At 39.7% G+C, this 26,064-nt stretch overlaps 1 protein-coding gene across 1 annotated transcript in view; it reads right to left on the bottom strand.

The window, feature by feature from the left end:
- Positions 1–23,168, bottom strand: part of si:ch211-103f14.3 (zona pellucida-like domain-containing protein 1) — a 33,596-nt gene extending 10,428 nt beyond the window's left edge. Inside the window, exons 1-7 of the mRNA XM_048540723.2 lie at positions 23,113–23,168; positions 18,664–18,793; positions 16,049–16,275; positions 9,896–10,080; positions 9,022–9,094; positions 4,131–4,228; positions 3,083–3,166 (exon numbers count right to left, since the gene is read on the bottom strand). Of these exons, the coding sequence (XP_048396680.1) occupies positions 3,083–3,166; positions 4,131–4,228; positions 9,022–9,094; positions 9,896–10,080; positions 16,049–16,275; positions 18,664–18,772 (776 nt within the window). The 5' untranslated portion in view covers positions 18,773–18,793; positions 23,113–23,168. The remainder of the gene's footprint in view (positions 1–3,082; positions 3,167–4,130; positions 4,229–9,021; positions 9,095–9,895; positions 10,081–16,048; positions 16,276–18,663; positions 18,794–23,112) is intronic.
- Positions 23,169–26,064: the final 2,896 nt, after the last annotated feature.

Raw genomic sequence — 26,064 nt, 5'->3', positions numbered from 1 at the left:
TCCAGAATTTAAAAGCCAGATTAATTAATAACATCAGTTAAAAATGGTGAAAATAAACTACCACCCTTCTTGAATTTGGCATGCAGGTAGACCCAGGCATGCAGTGAAATCATGTTCAGTCAAATTCAGATAACCAGAAATTCCTGGTGTGAAAAGTTGCCAGCTATTCCCATCAACGCATTAGAAAATCAATAGGAGGATGCCCTAATAAGCTGGAATCCTGGTAACTTAGTAACTGTTAACTGCTGATTAATCGAACTTGTGCACGTTTCTCATTCAGTTGTGACAATCAATTGCACCAGAGTTAGACTGCATTCGGGGGCAAAATCACAGAAAGTCAGTCTTGATGGCTGCAATATGGTCACACCCACATCCTGAATGACAATGCAAACACAGATCTTTTTGATGTTGTGAAACCAGACTATTTTACCAATTTTGAAGACAAACCTTCCTATGGTGCAAAGTGAAACAAGGAATGTGACACACTATGGCCTTCACCAAAATGGATGCTATCGAAAAGCTCCCTTTTCTTGGCAAGGAAAAGTCCAAGAAGCGGCTTTTCTTTCTGAATGTCACCACACTGCCCACACAGCCATCGGCAATCACTCACTCAGGAGTATATTTGTCCACCCAGGAAATTCCATGTCACTGGTCATTTAGGTAGATGCCTCATGTGGGACATCCTTTAACATGTAAATGGTGTTGCACATGAGCAGACTCATGATCATTGACAGAAGGTAGATCCAGTTCCGTGGCAAGAAAACCTCAATGACTGGGGGCCTCCCTCCTACTGTAGCCTTCATCTGTTATTGCAGCCATTGATCACTCATGAGTATCTTCTACCTGGATTACCACTGGGGACTTGTTTTGTATTGTGCTTTGTCTGGTTCTTCCCCTCTGACCTTACCAATATGGATGGCCCTGCCGTAAGTTGAGAACTCCTGACTACATCACTCTCAGGATTAATGAAACACTCAAACTTCTCCTTCACAGCAAGATGGCAATCCACAGAAAGGCCCCACACTGTGTGAGGCTAACAAGCCTACCCAGATGACCTCCACCTGTTTTGCAGTATGGATCAGGAAAGTAGACAAAACCTAGACAATATGTTCAGGGTGACATCGTGGTTAGCGCTGCTGCCTCACAGCGCTAGGACCTGGGTTTGATTCCAGCATTGGGTGACTGTCTGTGTGGAGTGTGCACATTGTCCCTATGTCTGCTGTGGGTGTGGAGTCACACACAGGCTGGAGCAGGTACAGATAGCAATAATCTTCCCCAAAGGGGCAGAAGCCAAACGACACCAGGTTATAGTCCAAAAGGTTTATTTGAAATCACAAGCTTTTGGAGCATTGCACCTGATGAAAGGTCAACGCTCCGAAAGCTTGTGATTTCACATAAACCTTTCAGACAATAACCTGGTCCTGTCTGATTTTTAACCTTGTCCAACCCCAGACCAACACTGGTACGTCCACATTGTGGCCTCCCTAAAGGGTATTAGTGAGCCAGATTTGTCTTTCCCTGCAAGAAAAAATAGTTTTATTAAATAGGCTAGATCTTAGCTCAAACTTTAAATTCCAGATTTTTATTGAATTCAAGGTCCACTATGGGTGAATTCAAACTCAGGTCCACAGAACTTTACTAGGGTCTCCAGTAGATTACTAGTCCAATGACCGTAGCACTGGGACATCATCTCCCCACTGAGGGATAAGACAGGTCAAGTCATTAAGTTAGCAGAGGTACCCAAAACTTGGCTGAGAGTTGTATTTTGAGATGGTTTTTAAATGTGGAGAGGTAAATGGAAAGGTTTGATATGTAGACTGTAAGGTTAACCGGCAGAAGGCTTTGCCATCAATAATGGCACAGAGAGCAAGCAGGCTAACATAAAACCATAATTGTAAGACTGACTGATGCCGAAAGGATATAAGGCTAGAAATTCATCAGATGGCAATATGGATGGCCATAGTTGGCCATCAGATGACAATGGAATGAAGTAAATGAGTAAATGATCTAAGACCAAATGTCTTGCACCACCAGTCAAAGTGAACTTCTAATCTATAAATAGGAGGAGGTGATAGCCTAGTGGTATTAACGCTGGACTGTTAATCCAGAGATGCAGATAACATTCTGAGGACCCAGGCTCAACTCCCACGACGGCAGATGGTGGAATTTGAATTCAAAAAAATATCTGGAATTAACAATCAAATGTTGGCCATGAATCCATTGGCGATTGTCGGAAAAACCTATCTGGTTCATTAATATCCTTTAGGGAAGGAAGCTGCCATCCTTACCAGGTCTGGCCTACGTGTGACTCCAGATTCGCAGCCATTTGTTGACTCTGAACTGCCCAGTGGGCAATTAGAGATGGGCAATAAATAATACCTAGCCAGAGATGCCCTTATCCCATTAATGAATAAAGAAAAAATAAATGCTGATAATGATCAGCAGTAGAGACAGATTGAAATATGGCAGCTAAAGATTTAAATACATATTTGCAGATTTCAAATTCAATTTGTAATAAACAGAGAGGTGATATAAGCCAGTGATGATAGTGATGATGGGTAAAATACGTCGTATTGGACAGGATACATTCAACGGAATTTTGGACAAACTAGAAGCAATCTTTGAAATATCACAATGATCATCATTGATATTCCTCTACAATGTGCCTGAGGAATGCTCAGCTCCTAATTGTGAAAGGGACATAAAAGAGATTGAGTGCAATAGAACCAAGATTTCAATAGAGCCCTAGAGTTTCTCATGACTCTTTTGAGCTGCCTATAATAGATATTATTTACAGCAGATACCAAAAGTTGAGAGTTTGTTCCAAGGTTTAATATGTACTTGTTATCTCTGCATGACAGACTGAAGAAGCTATTTTTGGTCCTTATGCTTTTCTGTTCAGATCAAAGGTTTTGAGAGTGACACATGGCAAAGTTATTTTACAGGTCTGATCCCATATCTACATCTAATTGTTTAACATTAGAGTTTCAAAAAATATAGGAGTCACATTTGAAAAATAAGTGATTAACCTAATGGAAAGAAATTAAATTGGACTGAAAGCTATTATATTTGGAATACTCACCCAATGAAGAGATCATAAGTTAGTGAAGAATTTAAATGAAAACGTGAGGTTGAAGTATAGCAGTGATCAAGAAGGACGTTGAACCTGCATGGTAGAAAATAATTTGCAATAAATATGAAGAAATGAATGACTATTTTTATAAAGAGAAAATTATGTCTTTCTTTTCTATTTGACTATTTTTAAATTTCACCTGAATTTTGTACTTTCCTGACACCAAGTAAATCACTTATTTCCCTCATTAGTGTCTAGTTATTTTCTCTTCAATCTGCTCAGGGGTGTTATGATACACCTCTGAAGCAGCTGGGACTTGAGCACAGGCCCTCTGGCTCAAAAGTGCGGATATTACCAGCATACTATAAGAGACCCCACAAAATAAGTAGTTCACTGGAAATGTGTAGGATGGCTGGCCAAATTTTTTTGTTTCTACAGGTTTGTCTGCCGCAATAATTGAGTCACATTTATATGCTTTTCTAGGGTCCCTCCATGTCCCACCCTGGGAAAAGAAAATCAGCAGAGATTTTTAAAGGACACTGAATCAATATCATTAATTTGTTCTATCAACCAAAGTCAAAATTACACTCAATGTGATTTAGATTTTTCCAGCACGGATTCAATAGTTATCAAATTATCAGAGATAATGGGAACTGCAGATGCTGGAGATTCCAAGATAATAAAATGTGAGGCTGGATGAACACAGCAGGCCAAGCAGCATCTCAGGAGCACACAAGCTGACGTTTCGGGCCTAGACCCTTCATCAGATGAAGGGTCTAGGCCCGAAACGTCAGCTTTTGTGCTCCTGAGATGCTGCCAGTTATCAAATTATGCTGTTTTTCTGTTCAATGTTTCTACTTTAAGAAAAACACTTCAGCTCAAGCATTGAAATTAGTTAAATCAGAATAATATTTAATCTTTAACTTATGACCAGTCTGCACTAATTTGCATGTGGCACTTATTGTGGTAGTGATCCCTTGTGAAATAAGGCATTGATTTATTATTATTGTAAAGGTGATCTGAATTTTTCAGTCATAACAAAAAAAACAAATCTTACTTGTCAGTTAACTTGGTAGCTCTTACTTCTACATAAATCTTGGTTTTCAAGCTGAGTCCTGATTCTGGGATGATCAAGGAATTTGTGTATTCTGCATCCTGAAAACAATGCAGTTTTATCACACTTTTGACATCTTACTTGTAGTATTTTTGTACAATAATCTGATCTTTCAACAATTTTTGTATTCTAAAGCTGAAAATTATTCAGATGAGACCTGGATCATGTCAAACTCCAGGGCTATATTTCCATTTGCTGGTGAACCTTCTGCTAAATCTAATAGGAATTGATAGGCCTGTGGGTGGGAGCAACATAGGAACAGGAATTGACCATTCAATCCCTTGAGGCTGTTCTGCATCTTGCACAGCAGAACACTGGTATAGGGTGTCTGCATGAACAATCCCAGGCAGCCATGTAAGCCTGAAACAATTGAGCATGAGTGCATTATTTGCAGAGGGGAATGGCTTTATTTTAACCACCCATTTCTTATCCTGGGTATTAGGGGTTAAAAATTAGGCAATTAAACATTACATTGAAAATCAGCATCTGTTATCTGAAACAAAAACAGAAATTGCAGGAGAAAATCCCACTGCATCAATGGAGAGAAAGCACAGTTAACGTCTTGGGTTTGGTGATACTTCTTCAGAATAATTAGTGGCTAAGAAAACGTGCTATATATGTTGAAGATGGGTTGGGAAGGGGTGTGTAAAGGAGTAAGTAATAGGTAGAGATGGAGCCCAGAGTGAGAGAAAGACACTTAAGCAGGCAAAGGGATGGATAATTGTAAGCCAGAGAGAAAGAAAAGCTGCTAATGGGGACTATAAGTAGATGAAAATGGATGGCTGTGCTGAAAGCAGCATATGTGATGACAGGGGCTAGGTTGTGAGAATTTATAAAGGAAATAATAGAAATTGCTCAGGCCCTAAAATGATTGAACTTGATTTTGAGTCCTGAAGGCTGTAGGATCTCCAAATGGAAAATGAGGTGCTGTCCTAGTTTGTGCTGAGCTTCACTACAGCACTGCAGCTAGCCTGAGACAGAAATATTGACCAGGGGACATGTTGGTGTCTTAAAGCAGGCAACTGGATGTAGGTGTTCTGCACAGTGGTTACTCGATCTGGGTTTCATTTCCCTAATGTAGCGGAGACCACATTGTGAGCAGTGAATACAGTAGACTAGGTTGGGTAAAGTGGAGATAAATTGTTACTTCACCTGGAATCTGTGTATGGGGCCTTGGATGGGGAGGAAGGAGGAAGTAAATGGGTAAGTGTTACACCTTCTGCAATTGCATGGGAAGGTGGCACGTGGAAGTGTTGGGAGTGGAAGTTGAAGCAACATTATTTCAAGTTTCATATAATGTCCTTGCTGTTGCTTTCAATGATTCTATGCTTAAAGCCTTAAAGCCCAAGAATCTTCTAATTACTTCCTCAAATTGCTCTATTATCTTCAACAATTTATGCTCATATAATCTTTCTGATCATCTGGTTTTCTTCCATGATGGAGCTTGTTCAATTTTCTAAAGATTTTAATTATCTTAACAGAAAAACGTCAGGCAGAATTAAATAAGCCAGACCACAGAAACATAAAAATCTGCATCCATATTGCTACAACAGTGCTAAAGATAGACTGTCCATTTCTAAGTTCCAACATCTGATTTTAATATCTTGGACCTTTCATGGATGAAAGTGGTTGTTAAAAACACTGATGAAAGATGGCCACATTGGTCCGCTGACCATGTTGAACCAAACACATGAAGCCATCAGTAAACAAAAATCAGTCTCAGCCTAAATTAACTTTATAATAAGAAAAGGCTTCAAGACCCAGATCTGAATGACCCAACTGATGCATACTTTCTGGTAATTTAATTATTAGAACGAAACTTGGCTGCAGATTATTCAGCTTGAATTAAAAAAAGAAACCAGACAGAGGAATATACATGTGAAATGTATTTCAAGCATACAACATTTTAGCAGACTGAAAAAGAAAATGGATTTGTAATAACAGAGCTCAAAACTCTCTCTATTTTTCTCTCCCTCCCTGTTACTTTCAGCATCTCTGAGAAAATAGCCAGTGGAATGTAATGATTACTAGAACATAGAATAATTCTTGCACACGTTCAGATGTGGACCATGATGTCATCCAGCTACAGATGGCTACAGAAGTATCAGAACATGCGCTGCTGATGTCAAAGGTGAGCAACAACAACACAGCGTCATTACTGAGATAATGGGAACTGCAGATGCTGGAGAATCCAAGATAATAAAATGTGAGGCTGGATGAACACAGCAGGCCCAGCAGCATCTCAGGAGCACAAAAGCTGACGTTTCGGGCCTAGACCCTTAATCTAGGCCCGAAACGTCAGCTTTTGTGCTCCTGAGATGCTGCTTGGCCTGCTGTGTTCATCCAGCCTCACATTTTATTACCTACAGCGTCATTACTGCCAAATTTTGAGGATAGATATTGCAGGAATTATGAGAAGAAATATTAGCAATTAAATATGAGAGTTAAAATTACATTATACATGTGAATTATTTTCAGAGCGATTGCTAAGGAAGAATTTACCAAAACAGACATTTTTTGATGCAAGGTAATTTAAGTTGCAGTGGGGGATTTGCAGTCATTTTAGGACCGTGAGACCATAAGATGTAAGATCAGAAGTAGGCCAGTCAGTCCATCTACTCTGTTCCATCATTCAGTGAGATCATAGCTGAACTGATAGTTCTCAATTCCACTTCCCTGCCTTTGCCCCTTTATTCTTGATTCCGTTATTGATTAAAAACCTGTCTATCATAGCCTTAAACATAATGACCCAACTTCAACAGCCCTCTGTTGAGATGCCAGGACAGGAGACCATAGTCTCTCCCACAAGGGCAAATAAGGTTCTTTTGTCTACCTTGACAAGTCCTCTAAACTTATTGTGTGTTTCAATAAGATTGTTTCTCATTCTTCCGTAATCCAATGAGTAAGAGCTCAAACTATTCAATTTCTCCTCCTATGCCTGGTAGCAGCCTAATGAACCCTGTTTGGATTGCCTCCAATGACAGTATATTTTTCCCTGGATAAGAGGTCCAAAGCTGTTCGCAGTATTCCAGCTGCGGTCTGACTAGTACCTTGCAGAGTTTTAGTAAAATACCCCGAAATTTTTATTTCATTCCCTTTGAAATGAAGGTTAACATTTCATTTACTTCCCTATTCCCTATTATAACTTGGGTTTTTTTTGTGATCCATGAACAAAATCTCTTTCTGCCAATCTTTCCACATTTAAATAATATTCAACCCCTCTATTCTTCCTGCCAAGGTGCATAATCTTACATTTCCCCAGAAATTTATTCCAGCTGTCAAGTATTTGTCCACTTGCTTAACCAATCTATATTGCTTTTGTGGACTCTGTGTCATCCACAACTAATTGCCTTCCTGTCTATATTTGTGTTATCCCTAAATTTGGCTGTAGTACAGTCACATTCCTCATCCAAATCACTAATATATGTTGTGACCAAATCACTGATCCCTTTGGTACTCCACTAGAACAGGCTCCCATTCTGAAAATGCCCTTGTTATTCCAACTCTGTCTTTTCTTAGCCAATCTATCATCCTAATATGCTACCTCCAACACCATTGTCTCTTATCTTTTTAAATGGCATTAATGTGTGGTACCTTATCAAACACTTTTTGAAAATATAAAGATAAAACTTACACTGTTTATCCTTTATCTATTTAGCAAAATTTAGCAAATTTCTCTGGCGTGACTTCCCCATCATGAAGCTATGCTGACTCTGCTTCATCATATTATACATTTCTGAATACTCTGCTAGTTCTTTAGAATAGACTTTAACATTTTCCCAATAACATACATTAAGCTGACTGGCCTGTAGTTACCTGATTTTCCGTCTTCTTCCCTTTTTAAATAAAGTTACATGGCAGTTTCCTGAGTCCATGAGGCTTTTACAGAATCTAAGTATTTCTGGAAGTCGACTACCAGTGAGTCCACTACCTCTGTAGCTACTTCATTCACTGTGCAGCATCCCTTCAGGTCCTAGGGACTGATCAGTCTTTTGTTCTGTTATTTTCCCTTGCACATTTTCTCAAATGGTATTTATCGAATTAATTTCCCCTCCTCCATTTGCCCCTTGTATACTTAGTAATTTTGGAATGCTAACTAGTGGATCTACTGTGAATGCTGATGCAATGTCTTTATTCGACTTTATTCAACTGAGATGAGGCAGTCATTTATTGAGGTGCGGTTAAACAGGTCTAATTGCCGAAGTGTTCCTGTCTTTTGAACAGTAATGATAAGAGTGGCATTGTGGCTCAGTTTGTTAGCACTGTTGCCTCACAGCATGAAGAAGCCTCGTTTTATTCTACCCTTGGGCGACTGCCTGGATGGAGTTTGCACATTCTCACTGTGTCTGGACTTCAGAACTTTATAAGTTGCCTATTTTTGATCTAACTTTTTCTACAAAACATTCTGGTCTTTTTAAACTTTATACCTGTGTTTGTGTGTGTATCTTTAGTGTTGTGTTTAATAATTTTTATTGTGTTTAATATGTAATAAAATTCCTCTTTTCATCACACAAGAAAACCTTTTTGTGGCTTCTAAATTTTGAATGGTACTATATTTTAATTGAGATATGCAATACTAAAATTAATTAAAGCCCAATAAGGGGCAGGGGGATGGGTACAGTTAAAAGATGGGGAACCGATTCACCTCCTCATTACCCAATTGTAAGAATATCTTCAAATTCTGCTTCAGATATTTTCATTGTAATATGTTTAAGATATACACAAGCCTGAAGGTTTGAAGGTCAGATATTTATTCATTAATTGTGATTAAGTTTTGATGAAAGTTTGTAACTTTGATTTTTTGCTGACAACACAGAAGAGTTGGTTAACTTACACTGTAAAGCTGAAGAGTGAGCGTGCTCCTGAAGGTGCCATTCCTATCATTGATGGCTATACTTACTCCTGCCCTGTAAATCCAATTACACAGGTCAATCACTATAAAATCGTAATGATAAATTGCTGTAAAATACTCCTTATACTGAACAATCCATTTGCTATACCTATCACATTGGAACGTGTAATAACATAACAGTGAAATGCAACACAATTGACTAAATGGTTCAAATTCACATAGATTACTCCATTGTCAAAATGGAAAATTGACTGCTCTGGATCTTTTGAATCCCACTGTATATTCTCCATTTATGGAGTTGATATGCTAAAAATGAGAACAGAAAACGAGGTACATAGAATTGGACTGTGGTACATCAGCAGGGATGCTGATCCCAATGCCATTTGCCATACTGCTCGAGAGAAATGTGAATTCGGTCAGGGGTACTGCTGTTGATCATGATCTAGTGAATAAATTCCACATGTTGGGAAATTACTTCTCAGTGTAAAGTAGGATCCTGCCCAGTAGGGAAATGCCCTTCCTGACCCTTACCTGTTCACAGGTAAGTTATGGTGCAGTTAGGGAAAAATTTAGTACAACCTCCACCATCTTAACCCTTATCTGATGGCATTTGCTCATGGCTGGAGGGTTCATAGGGAAGATGAACATCTGCAATTTTCATTGATATGTCAGAAAATATTACACGCAGCACTATAAAAAAAATCAAGCAAAATAAGTAACAAAATTAAAATTCAATCACAAGTTTTGTAAAGGGTCGTGTTAACTTCCAAATGATTAGATAATTTACTCAGCTATCTAAAAATCCTATTTTAAAATAAATGCACCTAAATAAACAAGAAAGAAAATCTTCACTTACACATCCACTCTAGTATCATTAATAATATACTCCAAAGGGTAGGAGCAGGAATACAAATACACCAGCTCCTGGTTATACGTTATGACATTTACTACTGGGTCATTTGTTTCTATCATACCGCTGATATTGGCAAACTGGATGTTTGAAAATTCTTTAAAAGCACCCGTTCCTGGAGCATTCGTGATCTGTACGTAGAAAAAAGTGCATATAAATATCAAAATAAAATTATTATGTTTGAAAGATGTTCAATACTGAAACTGGGGCAGCATGGTGGCTCAGTGGTTAACATGCTGCTTCACAGTGCCAGGGACCAAGGTTCTATTCTGCCCTTGTGTGACTGTCTGTGTGGAGCTTACATGTTCACCCCGTGTCTGCATGGGTTTTCTCTAGGTGCCCTAGTTTCCTCCCACAGTCCAAAGACGTGCATGCTACGTAGTTTGGCCGTGCTAAGTTGCCCATAGTGCCAAGGGATGTTTGGATTAGACAAGGGGAATGAGTCTGGGTGGGATGCTGTTCAGAGGGTCAGTATGGACTTGTTGGGTCAAATGGCCTGTTTCCACACTGTAGGGGTTCTATGATGTTCTTAGGCAGCAGTATTCATAACATGGCATGACAAAACTTTGCTGCTCTTTTATTACAGAGAGTCCCAGACAATTATTCAGATGATGATAGCAACCGCTGTGGGATTCAGGGTACAAAACACAGTAAAATTGTTATTGTGAGGATATTTAACCCATTGAGAATAACACCGCAATCCTTTTAGCACTACATATAAATTGTTTCTTAAATATTTCGATTACTCTGTCCATGAGTCCATTTTGTGTGAAGAAACCTTTCTTGTTTCATCCTAAAGTTACATGTTGCTCGTTTCAAAATGGCCCCTCAACCTGTACAGATTCATTTAAAGTTATTATTCTGTACAAACATTCTCCTCATGATTAATTGCCTAATTTGCCTTGAAAAAAAAATCACTTCTGGGATATGTCCTTTTCAATGTGAAACTCCAAATATCTCCAATCTTTCTTTATCTCAAATTCCACTGACGGTGGAGGTAAGCTTTGAGGTTCATCTCTATACTGCTTGCAATGCAGGAAAAACTTGTTTCTCGGCAACAATGGATGTAATACTCTAGATGTGCTCTAAACAGATTAATGTATGTTTGAAAATAATTTCACCTGACTAGTATTCAGATTGTTTATTGCTATTTATTATTGATTGTTTTTGTTTAACTGTACGCCGATTTTATCCACTGCTATTTCAACACCATATATTGGAGGATGCTCATTATCTTTCCATAAGACCATAAGACATAGGAGTGGAAGTAAGGCAATTCGGCCCATCAAGTCCACTCCGCCATTTAAATCATGGCTGATGGGCATTTCAACACCACTTCCCTGCACTCCCCCCATAGCCCTTGATTCCTTTTGAGATCAAGAATTTGTCGATCTCTGCCTTGAAGGCATCCAATGTCCCGGCCTCCACTGCACTCTGTGGCAATGAATTCCACAAGCCCACCACTCTCTGGCTGAAGAAATGTCGTCTCACTTCAGTTTTAAATTTACCCCCTCTAATTTTAAGGCTGTGCCCATGGGTCTTAGTCTCCCCGCCTAACGGAAACAACTTCCTAGCGTCCACCCCTTCTAAACCATACATTATCTTGTAAGTTTGTATTAGATTTCCCCTCAACCTTCTAAACTCTAATGAGTACAATCCCAGGATCCTTAGTCGTTTATCATACATTAAACCTACCATTCCAGGGATCATCCATGTGACTCTCCGCTGGACACGCTCCAGGGCTAGTATGTCCGTCCTGAGGTGTGGGGCCCAAAATTGGACACAGTAATCTAAATGGGGCCTAACTAGAGTCTTGTAAAGCCTCAGAAGCACATCGCTGCTTTTATATTCCAACCCTCTTGAGATAAACGACAACATTACTTTCACTTTCTTAATTACGGACTCTACCTACAAGTTAACCTTCAGAGAATCCTGGACCAACTATCCCAAATCCCTCTGCACTTCTTCACCATTTAGAAAATAGCCCATGCCTGTATTCTTTTTTCCAAAGTGCAAAACCTCACATTTACTCACATTGAATTTCATCAGCCATTTCCTGGACCACTCTCCTAAACTGTCTAAATCTTTCTGCAGCTTCCCCACCTCCTCAGTACTACCTGCCTGTCCACCTATCTTCGTATCATCGGCAAACTTCGCCAGAATGCCCCCAGTCCCTTCATCCAGATCATTAATATATAGGGTGAACAGCTGAGGCCCCAGCACTGAACCCTGCGGGACACCACTCGTCACTGATTGCCATTTCGAAAAAGAGCCTTTTATCCCAACTCTCTGCCTTTTGTCAGACAGCCAATCCTCAATCCAAGCTAGTAGCTCATCTTGAACACCATGGGCCCTCACCTTGCTCAGCAGCCTCCCGTGAGGCACTGTATCAAAGGCCTTTTGGAAGTCTAGATAGATAACATCTACTGGGTTTCCCTGGTCTAACGTACTTGTTACCTCTTCAAAGAATTCCAACAGATTTGTCAGGCACAAGCTCCCCTTACTAAAACCATGCTGACTTGTTTTAATCTGACCCTGCACTTGCAGGAATTTAGAAATCTCATCCTTGACAATGGATTCTAGAATTTTACCAAATACCGAGGTTAAGGTAATCGGCCTATAATTTTCCATCTTTTGCCTTGATCCTTTCTTTAACAAGGGAGTTACAACAGCAATTTTCCAATCATCTGGGACTTTCCTTGACTCCAGTGACTTTTGAAAGATCACAACCTAAGCCACCTCCCTCAGAACTCTAGGATGTAGCCCATCGGGGCCAGGAGATTTATCAATTTTTAGACCCTTTAGCTTTTCTAGCACTTTCTCTTTTGTAATGCCTACCATACTCAACTCTGCCCCCCGGCTCTCCCTAATTGTTGGGATACTACTCATGTCTTCTGCTGTGAAGACTGACGCAAAGTACTTATTAAGTTCTTCAGTTATTTCCTTATCTCCCATCACTAGCCTTCCAGCATCAATTTGGAGCTGCCTAATGTCTACTTTTGCCACTCGTTTGTTTCTTATGTATTGAAAGAAGCTTTTACCATCATTTCTAATATTACTAGCTAGCCTACCTTCATACTTGATCCTGTCCTTCCTTATTGCTCTCTTAGTTATCGTCTGTTTATTTTTGTAGCCTTCCCAATCTTCTGATTCCCCAGTGCTCTTGGCCGCTTTATAGCTGTCTCTTTTTCTTTGATATATTTCCTGACTTCCTTTGTCAGCCACGGCTGTCTAATCCCACCCCGGATAATCTTTCTTTTCTTTGGGATAAACCTCTGTGCTGTGTCCTCAATTACACCCAGAAACTCCTGCCATTGTTGCTCTACTGCCTTCCCCACTAGGCTCTGCTTCCAGTCGATTTTCGTCAATTCCTCTCTCATGCCCCTGTAATTACCTTTATTTATCTGTAACACCATTACATCCAATTTTGCCTTCTCTCTTTCAAACTGCAGACTGAACTCTATCATATTATGATTGCTGCCTCCTAAGTGTTCCCTTACTTTAAGGTCTTTTATAAAGTCTGGCTCATTACATAGCACTAAGTCCAGAATAGCCAGCTCCCTTGTGGGCTCCATCACAAGCTGTTCCAAAAAGCCATCCTGCAAACATTCCATGAATTCTCTTTCTTTGGATCCACCAGCAACATTATTCACCCAACCCACCTGCATATTGAAGTCCCCCCCGATCACCGTGACCTTGCCTTTCTGACATGCCCTATCTATTTCTCGGTGCATCTTGTGCCCCTGGTCCTGATCACTGTTAGGAGGTCTGTACATAACTCCCATTATAGTTTTTTTAACCTTTGTGGTTCCTCAACTCCACCTACACAGACTCCACATCTTCTGACCCTATGACATTCAGTGCCGTAGATTTAATTTCATTCTTAACTAACAAGGCAACCCCACCCCCTCTGCCCACCTCCCTGTCTTTTCGATATGTTGTGAATCCTTGGATGTTTAACTGCCAATCCTGAGCTCCCTACAACCATGTCTCTGTGATGCCTACCACATCATAATCATTCAAGAGGATTTGTGCTGTTAATTCATCTACTTTGTTGCGAATACTACGAGCATTTAGATAAAGTGTCTTAATGCTAGCTTTCTTATCATTATTAGAGAGGTTGGAAATCCCAAGGTGTCTTAAGCTATCCTTCCTTTTTGCTGTATTCCTAGTCTGCCTCGAGCTTAAATCCGCCTGTGCACATGCTATCCTGTTGCTTATCTTTCCATTTAACTCCATACTCCCTGACTCTTTCACTTTCCCTTCCCCCCGACTTACTAGTTTGAAGTCCTACCGACCACCCTATTTATCCTTTTTGCTAGAACACTGGTTCCAGATCGGTTCAGGTGGAGACTGTCCCAACGGTACAGATCCCGCCGGTTCCAAAACTGATGCCAATGCCCCATGAAATGGAATCCCTCTTTTCCACACCAATCCCTTATCCACGTGTTTACTTCCCTAACTTTCTTTTCCCTATGCCAATTGGGACGTGGCTCGGGCAGTAATCTGGAGATTATGACCCTTGAGGACCTGTACTTCAATTTCTTTCCTAGTGCTTCATAATCCCTGAACAGGTCCTCTACCCTAGCTTTGCCTATGTTGTTAATCCCAACGTGGACCACAAAAACTGGATCCTCCCCCTCCCGCTCCAATATGCTTTCAACCCGGTCGGACATGTCCCGCACCCTGGCACCGGGCAGGCAACACACCATGCGGGACTCCCGATCTGGCTTGCATGGGATACTATCTGTCCACCTAATTATAGAATCCCCTATAATAACTACCTGTCTTTTTGCTCCCCCCTCTTGAATGACCTTCTGCACCACGGTGCCGTGGTCAGCTGGCTCATCCTGTCCACAGTCCTTTTCCTCAACCGTACAGGGAGCAAGAATCTCATACTTGTTGCTCAAGGTCAAGGCCTGAGGCTTCTGCACTCCTGAACTCTGAATCCCCCTACCTGCCTCACTTACAATCACACCTTGTCCCTGAACACTTTCTGAATTTGAGTTATTTAGTCTACCGGGTGTGACTGCCTCCTGAAACAAAGTGTCAGGTAACTCTCCCCCTCCTGGATGTATTACTTTCTGCAGTATTTTATACTATTTTATGCTATTGTCAGGCCTTTTCACATAACGTTTTGGCTTTCACTGCCCCTGTGAGTTCCTAATGGGGCATATCAAATTGCGGTGATTGTAACAAGATCAGCCAGGTGGATCTCATAGGATGAGTTCCCTGATTGGTGATATTAAACTGGTCCAATCAGGGAGCCCTGGCTGACAGATATCAACAGCAGTGCCACGGGTTTTGCTCACTTTGGAAAATGGCTTTGAACTAGCTGGGTCAGTGTATTGTACTGTGCATGTGTAAACAAATGGTGACTCGGTGATGGGATACTGGCTTTTGTGGAGATATTTCACAAATATCTTTAGATTTACTCTTTTTTTGTCTATGTTCAGCATTTATGTGCCTGGATACCTTTTGAGCTTTTAATACAATCGTAAGAGGTTTTTAGCAGAAAACCACACTAGCCCACTAAAAGTAATATTCTCTGTCGATGTTGCTCTCCAACCAAAAGCCAAGGCAATCCAGCATGCTGTCAAAGGGTAGAATAATTGTAGATTCCTTTAAGCAAGTGGAGTGAGCCTACCCGAATTGTTCTTTTAGTTCCTGTACATGTGAGAAATTGCTTAGGTTCCACTTGACAGCCACTCAGATTAATAAAATTGAAACAACAACCTCACAGTTTGAATAAACCACCAATACCGACTATGTAACCTGTTACTTCATGGCTTAGAATATTACAATATTCTAGCATATGAAGCTTGAGCTAATCATTTGTTGAGACCGTGGTCCTCAATAGGATTGCAAATAATGTTGCTCTTGGGAGTGAAGAATGTGTAACACATAACTATGTAAACCAGTCAAGGTACGATCTCACTTCTTACAAGATTACCACTTTACAGTTTTCTCAATCAACATCAGTTTTTGTGGAACTTCATGACGTGAGCAATTATGCGTCAAGTTTAATTTCTATATATTTGTACTAAATAGCAACGTGCATAGTCAACTTGATCCTTCAGGAAGCTATGCTTGACATACCACCAGCTTGTTTCCACAGGAAGTAGAGTTGACGTCACTGATGGGAAATGTAAACTTGAGAACAGGAGGAGAAACGGATGCATCAACTGTTCCCTGACATCTGGGGTCATTGAATTGACGGTTTAAAGCCACAAGGCTCTCATTGTAGCCAGCAAAGTAAATTGGGCACAAAAAGATTGATAGTTGCACATTTTGGGTTCCACAGGTCACTTTGACGTCATTGTTATCTGTCAAGAAAAATGATATAGCTTATTCTATTATGATTGAAAATGTTACAGCATTTGACTGTAGCCTAAATATTACTAATTCTGGTATTATGGCTTGCATTTATTGGTTAAAATGGATTTTAACTCAGTGAATGTTTTTGACAGAGTGTCAATCTCATCAGATTTCATCAATTTGAGACGCGAGCTACGTTACCTTTTAGCACCATTTGCCTCATATTGGTTTAGTGTGTTTTTTTCTATTCATTTGTGGGATGTGGGTGTTGCTGACTGGCCAGCATTTCTTGCCCATTCCTAGTTGATCTTGACAAGATGGTGGTGAGCTGGATTGACCTAAAAGGAATGGTTGACCTAAAAGGAAGGGCTGGCCTAAAAGGAAGGGCAGCTCAGGTTGAGCTGGTCAGCTTTGAATAGATTAAAATAATAGAGCCAAAGAGTTGTCCATCAGTAGTAAGGAAGTTATACGGTCTTTTGCTTTTTCTATATTCTTTTATGGGTGCTGCTGGCAAGGAAAGCCAGCACTTGTCACCCATCCTAATTGTCCTTCAACAAATGGCTTACTACTTCAACAAGCAATTAAGAGTCAACCAGTTGGTCTGGAGTCATCAAAGATAATGGGAACTGCAGATGCTGGAGAATCCAAGATAACAAAGTGTGGAGCTGGATGAACACAGCAGGCCAAGCAGCATCTCAGGAGCACAAAAGCTGTCGTTTCAGGCCTAGACCCTTCATCAGAAAAGCGTAGGCCAATCCAGTTAAAGATGGCAGATTTCCTTCCCTGAAGGAAATAACCAGGTAGGCTTTTAAGACAACAGATGATAGTTTCATGGTCACTATTCCTGAGAATAGCTTTCAATTTGATATTTTTACTTTATTGTTTGAGATTATATTCTATCAAGAAGGCAAAACCCAGACTTACCCAGATCCTTCTTGGCCATGTTGAAAAGACACTTAGCTACCTAAAAATAGTCTTGTTAAGAATGGCAGCAGCAAGAATTAAACAGGAAAGTGTGCTAACTTTTTGTATGTCTATTTTAACTGCGTGACAAGTAATTTCCAAATAAAGCAGTACAGATGCTGGGAATCCGAAACAAAAATAGAAGTTGCTGGAGAAACCTGAAGAAGGATCACTGGACTTGAATGGTTAATTTTGCTTCCTCTTCACAAATGTTGCCAGATCGACTGCATTTCTCCAGAAATTTTTGTTTCGATTTCAAATTCCACATGCAAATTGGGCTAACATTGTCCCTTGCTTTCTACTGTTTTAATAGAACAATTGTTTAACACATTTTTATGAAAAAATTAATATCAGTATTAGAACAGTCAACAAGTGGCATGTTAGATGAATGTTTTGAACTGCTTGCCACGTCTGTTACTTAGAATATTATATTTATTATAGTAACATAGATTTATGTTTGAATAGAAAACCTGGGCCACATTTCGATGCTGCTTCTTCCTAACTTTTAACTGCTACTTTGGTGAAAGATAAGTTGAATATCTGGAAAAGCTGTTTTTTTGTGTGGATTTGGTGAAAAAACATTCACAATGGGAGATTTAGAAGAAACCCTTTGAAAACCTTGCTGACTTTTATGGTTTATTAAAATCCCGACATTCTTCCAAAATAGTAATCTTAAAATGTCTCTGAATTTCCTAATCATTGTAATTATACTAGTCAACATCAAATTTATGCTAATCAATTACTCATAATGAGTAAGCAGTGCTTATGTGTCAGTGAGAGCTAAGAGTGTAACTGGCTGATAGATTATACAAGCCTGAATACCTGGCAATCACTTATTTGAGTACTCAGGCAGCAATTCATTTACTTTTGTCTCAGGTACACATGTTGATTCATTTGTGCAACACTCAAAGCCAACCACCAAAACACTTGCTAAATTCAGGTCCGAGCAGCACAAACAAACGGCATTTGAAAAGCTTGGGTTTATCAGTTCCTTGCCCTTTCTGTGCTTCTCTCTTGAAGATGTTAATTCTTTCTGATGCACAATTCTACAGGAGCCAATTATAATTCTGAGATTGACCAGAAATTGGCTTGTTTATTGGCACAGGATGTCACCGATTCCTGCAGAAGCATTGTACTGAAGCCCCTATTCTGTCCACACACAAAACTATCCAGCATTCATTACTCACAGAGCCGAGGATGGCTAGTTATAGCCAATTATAGCACACGGTTGAATTCAAAATATGTGAAGTACAATTATTACTTAATCAGATTTTTACAAAGGGTAAAAATCTAAGCCACATGGAAGGATTTCTCTCACATCATGGCAAGAATAGGTTCGTTTCTCTGGTGACAAAATTGTCTGCATTGATTATGCGACTTCATTAGCATTTTATAGTTGTAGGATTATAAATCTGTCATTGATATGAGATTACCTGGAAGCCGATAGGTTGCACCACAATCTTGGTCGTGAATCAAAATGTTTTGAGAACTGATCCCTTTGATAATTGCAAAGGCAATCAGTGAAAAGGTAGGGGACAGCATCTCTGTTTATCGGTCAGATACCTGTAAGCAACATAACATAGACACACTGAAACATTGGCTGCATCTGACCCAAATAACCCTGTGTATTTTTCACCATTCTAAGTCTTTCTACACTCCCCACATCTTTCTAATATTTCCCATGAAGTAATATTGCTGCTTGTTATTTAAGTTTTTCCATCCATTTTGTCGTCGGCAAGATAATTACATCCAATTTCCCAGTTTCTTAACTTTGCCTTTGAGCTCTCATTAAGTATATGAAGATCCCACGTTGATTAATTTCACTGATTCTCTGATTTTCGATTTTTCCCCTTCATGGAGAAGAGACAATGCTCTCACACCATCAAATGTCACCTCCAAAAGACGATAAGAAATTAAGGGATTACTGAGAACTGAAAATATAAGCTTGTTGTCAGCTTACTATCCAGTGTAGGATATGCCAATGTTACTTCTGTTTATACTCTCTCACATCTAGCACTTTCATAACTATATTACAAGCATAAAATTGAACCACATTACTTTTATAAGATAATAAAATGTGAGGCTGGATGAACACAGCAGGCCAAGCAGCATCTCAGGAGCACAAAAGCTGACGTTTCGGGCCTAGACCCTTCATCAGAGAGGGGGATGTGGGGAGGGAACTGGAATAAATAGGGAGAGAGGGGGAGGCGGACCGAAGATGGAGAGTAAAGAAGATAGGTGGAGAGGGTGTAGGTGGGGAGGTAGGGAGGGGATAGGTCAGTCCAGGGAAGACGGACAGGTCAAGGAGGTGGGATGAGGTTAGTAGGTAGCTGGGGGTGCGGCTTGGGGTGGGAGGAAGTTTAGATTAACAAAGCAATTTGGATGATCAAGGCATATTTGACACAAAACAACCACCTTTAAGAAGAGATGGATCGAAGACCAAGTAAATATTAATTGAATGACAGCAGGATAGACTTTTAGAGCTTTACTTTTATTAACATAGAATAATAGATGCAATATTCCTTTCAATTTGGCAGTGATACCACATATCCAAAGGTAACTGAAGAAACTAACAAGAACTGTCAATGCTTTTCTTAGGCTTAGTTATTCTTAAAAAAATTGATTTACACTTGTTTGATTTCAGCTCTTACGCATGGGTAGCTTGCAGCTGCATTTTCAAATTCCTCCTTGATGATTTGGCTCCAAGCAGGGCGGCATGTTGACAAAAGAAAGAGGGAAAAGCCTATGATAACAAAGCGTGGAGCTGGGTGAACACAGCAGGCCAAACAGCATCTTAGGAGAATAAAAGCTGAGGTTTCGGGCCTCGACCCTTCATCAGATGATCATCTGATTCATCTGATGAAGGGTCTAGGCCCGAAACATCAGCTTTTGTGTTCCGAAGATGCTGCTTGGCCTGCTGTGTTCATCCAGCTCCACACTTTGTTATCTTGGATTCTCCAGCATCTGCAGTTCCCATTATCTCTGTCTCTGGCAGCTGTCCCAGTTAGCACCATTTCAAGGGAATGCTATGTGGAGGATGATGTTAAATCAATAGGCTTGGTTAGTAGAGGGCACTAGTCAGGGAAGATAGGTGCTGCTAATAGAAGTCTACTCTGCTTCTAGATAGGCTTTATTCAACAGTGTATGCTTCAGTCTTATTGAGAATTACAACACCCCTTCAAGGGTCAAATCTTTTCTGGATCATGGATAAAATGCACACATCTCAGCCAAAATCTATTTGCTGCCATGTTAATAATAAAACAGGTTTTGAAATGCCAACAAGCAGTGTTATTTTATATATTATATAATTTGATGACTCTTTTAAAAACTTAAAATCAATTGTGGTAAAGATTAGTGATATATATTATGCAAATTACATCCTGGAGTTTAATTCAATTTGTACAGCTCTGAAGTAATATAGCTTAACATGGATAATACATTGTAAATGCAGGTATCAGCAGATCACATAATTGCCTATTGTCAGCTAGGCATTTGACATCTCACACAGAATCCCTACAATGCAGATCGAGGCCATTCAGCCCATTGAGTCTGCATCAACTCTCTGAACATCATCCTACCCGGAACCCCACCCCTCCCTATGCTAATATTTCCAATGGCTAATTCACCTAGCCTGCACAAGCCTGGACACTGTGGGATAATTTAGAGTGGCTATTTCCATCTAACTTGCACACCTTTGGACTTTAGGAGGAAACAGGGGCACAGCGAGTTTTGAGAAGATTTGTAGCTCAGGCTGAGGTTCTGGATGTGAGTTTGCTCGCTGAGCTGGAAGGTTAGTTTTCAGACGTTTCATCAGCATTCTAGGTAACATCATCAGTGAGCCTCCGACGAAGCGCTGGTGTTATGTCCCGCTTTCTATTTATCTGTTTAGTTTTCCTTGGGTTGGTGATGTCATTTCCTGCATCGGTGATGTCATTTCCTGTTCTTTTTCTCAGGGGATGGTAGATTGATTTGGAGCCAATGTGTTTGTTGATGGAGTTCCGGTTGGAATGCCATGCTTCTAGGAATTCTCGTGCGTGTCTCTGTTTGGTTTGTCCTAGGATGGAAGTGTTGTCCCAATCAAAGTGGTGTCCTTCCTCATCTGTATGTAAGGATATGAGTGATAGTGGGTCATGTCGTTTTGTGGCTAGTTGATGTTCATGTATCCTGGTGGCTAGCTTTCTGCCTGGTTGTCTAATGAGGTGTTTGTCACAGTTCTTGCAAGGTATTTTGTAGATGACGTTCATTTTGCAGGAAATGACATCACCAACCCAAGGAAACCTAAACAGATAAATAGAAAGTGGGACATAATACCAGCACTTCGTCGGAGGCTCACTGATGATGTTACCTAGTATGGTGACGAAACGTCTGAAAACTAACCTTCCAGCTCAGCGAGCAAACTCACATCCAGAACAGGGGCACACTTTGGAAACCCACGCAGACACAGGGAAAACATGTAAAACTCCACACAGTCACCCAAGTCTGGAATCAACCTCAGGTCCTGGAGCTGTGAGGCAGTGGTGCTAACTGCTGTATGACTTTGCTGCCCCCCCCTCCAATATATTGGGACAAATAATAGAAGCATATTAAATGTCCAATTTCCGTAAAGTCTGACTAGCCTAAATTTAGTAATAATTTTTTTATTGCAAATTACTTTTCTTCTCTCTCTGTCTCACTTCTAAAACTGTTGGCTTGTGGTTTTCTGGCTCTTGACAGTGAGTCTTGACAGGCTTGTGCATAGTAGAGGTCATTAAAGCTGAACCCGATTCTGATATTAACACTCATTTATGCTTTCCAGTCTCTGCATAGTGATTGAACACAGTACCTTGGCTCACACGTCTTTTTCAAAAGATCAAGGCTCTGAAGCCTAATATAAAAGTCCACAGTCCTCGGCTGAGAATAGCAAATGTGACACAGAGCACATGTTGAACTCTGGATTTTTCTGCAGAACATTTACTGCTTGGGCATATTTTCCAAGTTTCTTTTCTTTGCCCCCTTTCTCTTCTGAAGGCATTTCCTGCAGCTTTAGATGCCATTCTGGAACACTGTCTGGGTATCCTGTCCAAGGTCCAATCTTCATTTGAATTGAAACGGTGAATGCTTCAGTATTAGTTGACTGCAGCGGAATCTATCCCATCCTTACTCCATGCCTACATGCGTATTTCTCACCTATAGTTCCAGAACAAGAAACTTTCCCCTTGAGATTCATTTCAAATCTTGTCTGGGAAAGTTAATCATCGCACTCTACTGCAGTCCTACTTAAGTTCAGATAAACCAGTCTTCATTTGGAGTTCACTGTGGGACCTTAATTATCTGAGGCGGTTCTGTGGCACAATACATAAATGATTGTATTCTGATGTATTTCAGAAATGAAAAACATTTAAATATCAACCAATTTACCAGTTTTCCTTGATTGTTTTTGTTTAGTTCCTAAATTTCCATTGAAAATTACTTTGTTAAAATTATTTTCAAGCCAAAGTTCAAATTAACCTGGAAATCTTTACAATGAACACAGTGAAAGTAGAATTAAACCAAAGGAACCTTCAAAGATAATCCAGAGTTACAACACGTTATAAAATAATTCCCCTGTTTATAAAGTTGAACATTCTTCTCAGATACTCTGCACTCTGAAACATACAATTGTCATTTTGCATTATAATCTTAATACATTTTATTCTGTATATTTAACTTAATATTTCAAAATATTGATTCCAAATAAATGAACAAGCAGTTATAATGTGTATAGATTTTAAATAAGTGCATAGAATGTGATGTATGTGATACGTCTCAATAAATAGATATATATTTGGACACGCCACTAGGTATTTTGAGTATGTAATTTACTTCATGAATAAATCAATAGCTAATATTAATGTAAGACATACCAGCGTGAGATAATCCAGAATATACCAATAGTGATAGACAGCCTCTTCTACAGTATTACTGTACCAACTTGTAGGTATATTCATCAATCTATATCTCTCGCACTTTTATAGCACTTTCCTTCGAGCAGATTGGATAGCATGGATGTCACATGTGGGATACTCATCCAATGCAAATTCTAAAATTTTAAAAAATTCTCATCTTTATTATAGGTCACAAACTTGCCTGAGGCAAAATTTTAAAACTAAATAATGGACTTGTCTCCTCACGCAGGTATAATGTTCTCAGCTATTGTGATACACACTGAAAGCCAAACTATTTGTTCCATTTACAAATCAATTGACATTTATTCATTATTTTTTGTCTGTGTTTAATAGCCTGTGACCATACAGCAGGTCCCAATTTTAGATGAGTAAAACTCATTCTATGGGAATTTGAAAATTGAATCACATGAAATATGATTTCACTGACTTTCAAGCTTCCCAAAACCTAACATTTTGTTTATTATTTCATGGGTTGTAGGCATCATTGGTGAGACCAGCCCCTAATTATCCTGGAACTGAATGGTTTGCTAAACCATTTCATAGGGAAGCTAAGAGGGAACCACATTGCTAGTTATTAGTACAATGACATGACCACCATGTCACCATTTACTTTATATAAGGTTATGATTGGAATAAATGGTGAATATTTTGTTCTTCAGTTGTTATGTGATAAAGGATAGCCAGGATAGCCAAATGTAAAGTTAGTGAAGTGTGTTTTATAGACGTGAACATGGTGTTCTGATCTGATTCTTACCCATAGCACCAGCCAACCTTAATCCCAATGGCTGTGCTCACGGAATAACCTCCTGCTTATAAATCAAACATGAATCTCAGCTGTGAATCAATGGGTTAATGCATCACGGGAAAATATTAATAAGCACTCTATTGTAATGGCAAAGTAAAAATGAGAGCGGATGTTACCTGTCACCATTGTCTCAAGGGCAAATACAAATAGATAATACTGTCTTGCCAAACCATGTCCAAAACTTAAGAACATACTTGATGAAATTTCAAATAGGATTATGCTCACTTGACCCGTCATTTCCTTCCCATTCAAAACCACAATGGAGGCATGGGAGGTTGGCTGATCAAAGGATCATGAAGAGCAGGAAGATGAGGATAAGGAGCAGGAAGGAAAGATATGCTTTATTATGGTTTGAAGTGATGATGACAGTGATCTGGATGGTAATGTGGAGAACAATGAGGATATGGCGATGCAATCATCTCAGAATGAGAAGCTGCTGCCAAAATATGCTTCCTCTCCTGTATGAACTACAAACCAATTCAGATACTTTCACATTGAGTGGAATTAGATGATGCTTTGAGAATCTAAGATTGGTTAGCTCACAAGGGTGCTGAAGGATCAGGGAATGACTAGGTGAAGATACATCACCTTCTAAATAGAAACTGAGGAAAAGACATTGGTGAACTATCTTCTTGACAACAGAATGCTTACTATCTTTTTGAAAGGCAGTTAAGTCAATCATATTGTGATTATAGTAATTAGCATCACTTGATTGGCATTTCTTCCCAAAAAATCATGAATGAACTAGATGGATTTTTTACAGAAGTCTCACATTTAAATGCTGTCGATTTTCTGTTCTAGGTTTATTAATTAGTCGAATTTAAATTAGCTGCCATTGAGAACTTTGAAGTTATCTCCAGTTCATTAATTCAGGCCTCTGGACTATCAGTCTGGTAACATAACCGCAGTGCTGCTGTCTTATGGATAATTGCCTTAAAATGACATTCAAGGAACTATTTAGTACTATGTGGGGGCTCTGAGATCAATATCCAAGGCTATGTGACAACTAAAGTTTGAGTCTGGAACCCGCAGCACTCACTTGTGAAATATCAGGGAAGTTTCTGTTTTATTGCAGGAATCAATTCAATCGTGAATAATTGTCGTGGAATCTGAAACAAACATTTCCACAAACCCCAGACCTATTGTCTTTCCAAATCTTGGCAGCAAACCATATATTTGAAAGTCTCCTTTTTCAAGAAAAGATAGACCACTCTTTTGCTGTTAACTAGGAACAGGGTAGATAGAATCATATGCATGGGCTTTCAGATCTGATGATGTGAGATATGTAGTTTAATTTGTGAAAACATTTAGATTTGTTCTCTGTCAATTGACTGGTTAGCTAAAGGGCAGATGGAGGTGAGGTTGCTAACTTTCTTCAGGTTTCCAGTGGCTCTTCAGCATCTCAGACTGAGGCAAAAACATTGTGTCATAAGAACATAAGAAGCAGAAGCAGGAGTGGGCCATCTGGCCTGTCAAGTTTGCTCCACCATTCAATAAGGTCATGGCTGATGTTTTTTTGGACTTAGCTCCACTTACCTGCCTGCTCACCATAAAACTTAATTCCTTTACTGTTCAAAAATCTATCTGTAGTTAAATTGAAAGCATTCAATGACGTAGCCTCAACTGCTTCATCGGGCAGGGAATTCCACAGATTCACAATCCTTTAGGTGAAGAAGATCCTCCTCAACTCAGTTCTAAATCTGCTCCCTCTTGCTTTGAAGCTGTACACCCCAGTTCTAGTTTCACTCACCAGTGGAAATAATCTTCCTGCTTCTATCTTTTTAACTTCATTGATAATTTTACATGTTTCTATGCCTCATTTACTCGATGAAGAATACAACTAATCCTGCACAGAATGCAGGTGGGATGCACGAAGGCACTGCAACCCAGAGGACATGTACCAAGAACATCTGACTTATCTAAGCAGTGAAATGACAATGCTGCCTTCTTATCTGCTGGAGTGATATGGGTAACCCTATGTAGAATTTCTCTGAAAAGAACAGAAATGCAATTCGCACATTTAGATTCCCTTGGATGCCTTCTTTAGCATCTTTGTCATAAGCATATGAATTCCAGTGAAACTTTGTTTTGCATACCAGCTAAGT

This window comes from Stegostoma tigrinum, chromosome 12 (assembly GCF_030684315.1).
Source record: "Stegostoma tigrinum isolate sSteTig4 chromosome 12, sSteTig4.hap1, whole genome shotgun sequence".
NCBI classification, from domain to species: domain Eukaryota; kingdom Metazoa; phylum Chordata; class Chondrichthyes; order Orectolobiformes; family Stegostomatidae; genus Stegostoma; species Stegostoma tigrinum.
The sequence above is the reverse complement of the archived record's forward strand: the minus strand, read 5'-3'. Positions and strand labels throughout refer to the sequence as shown.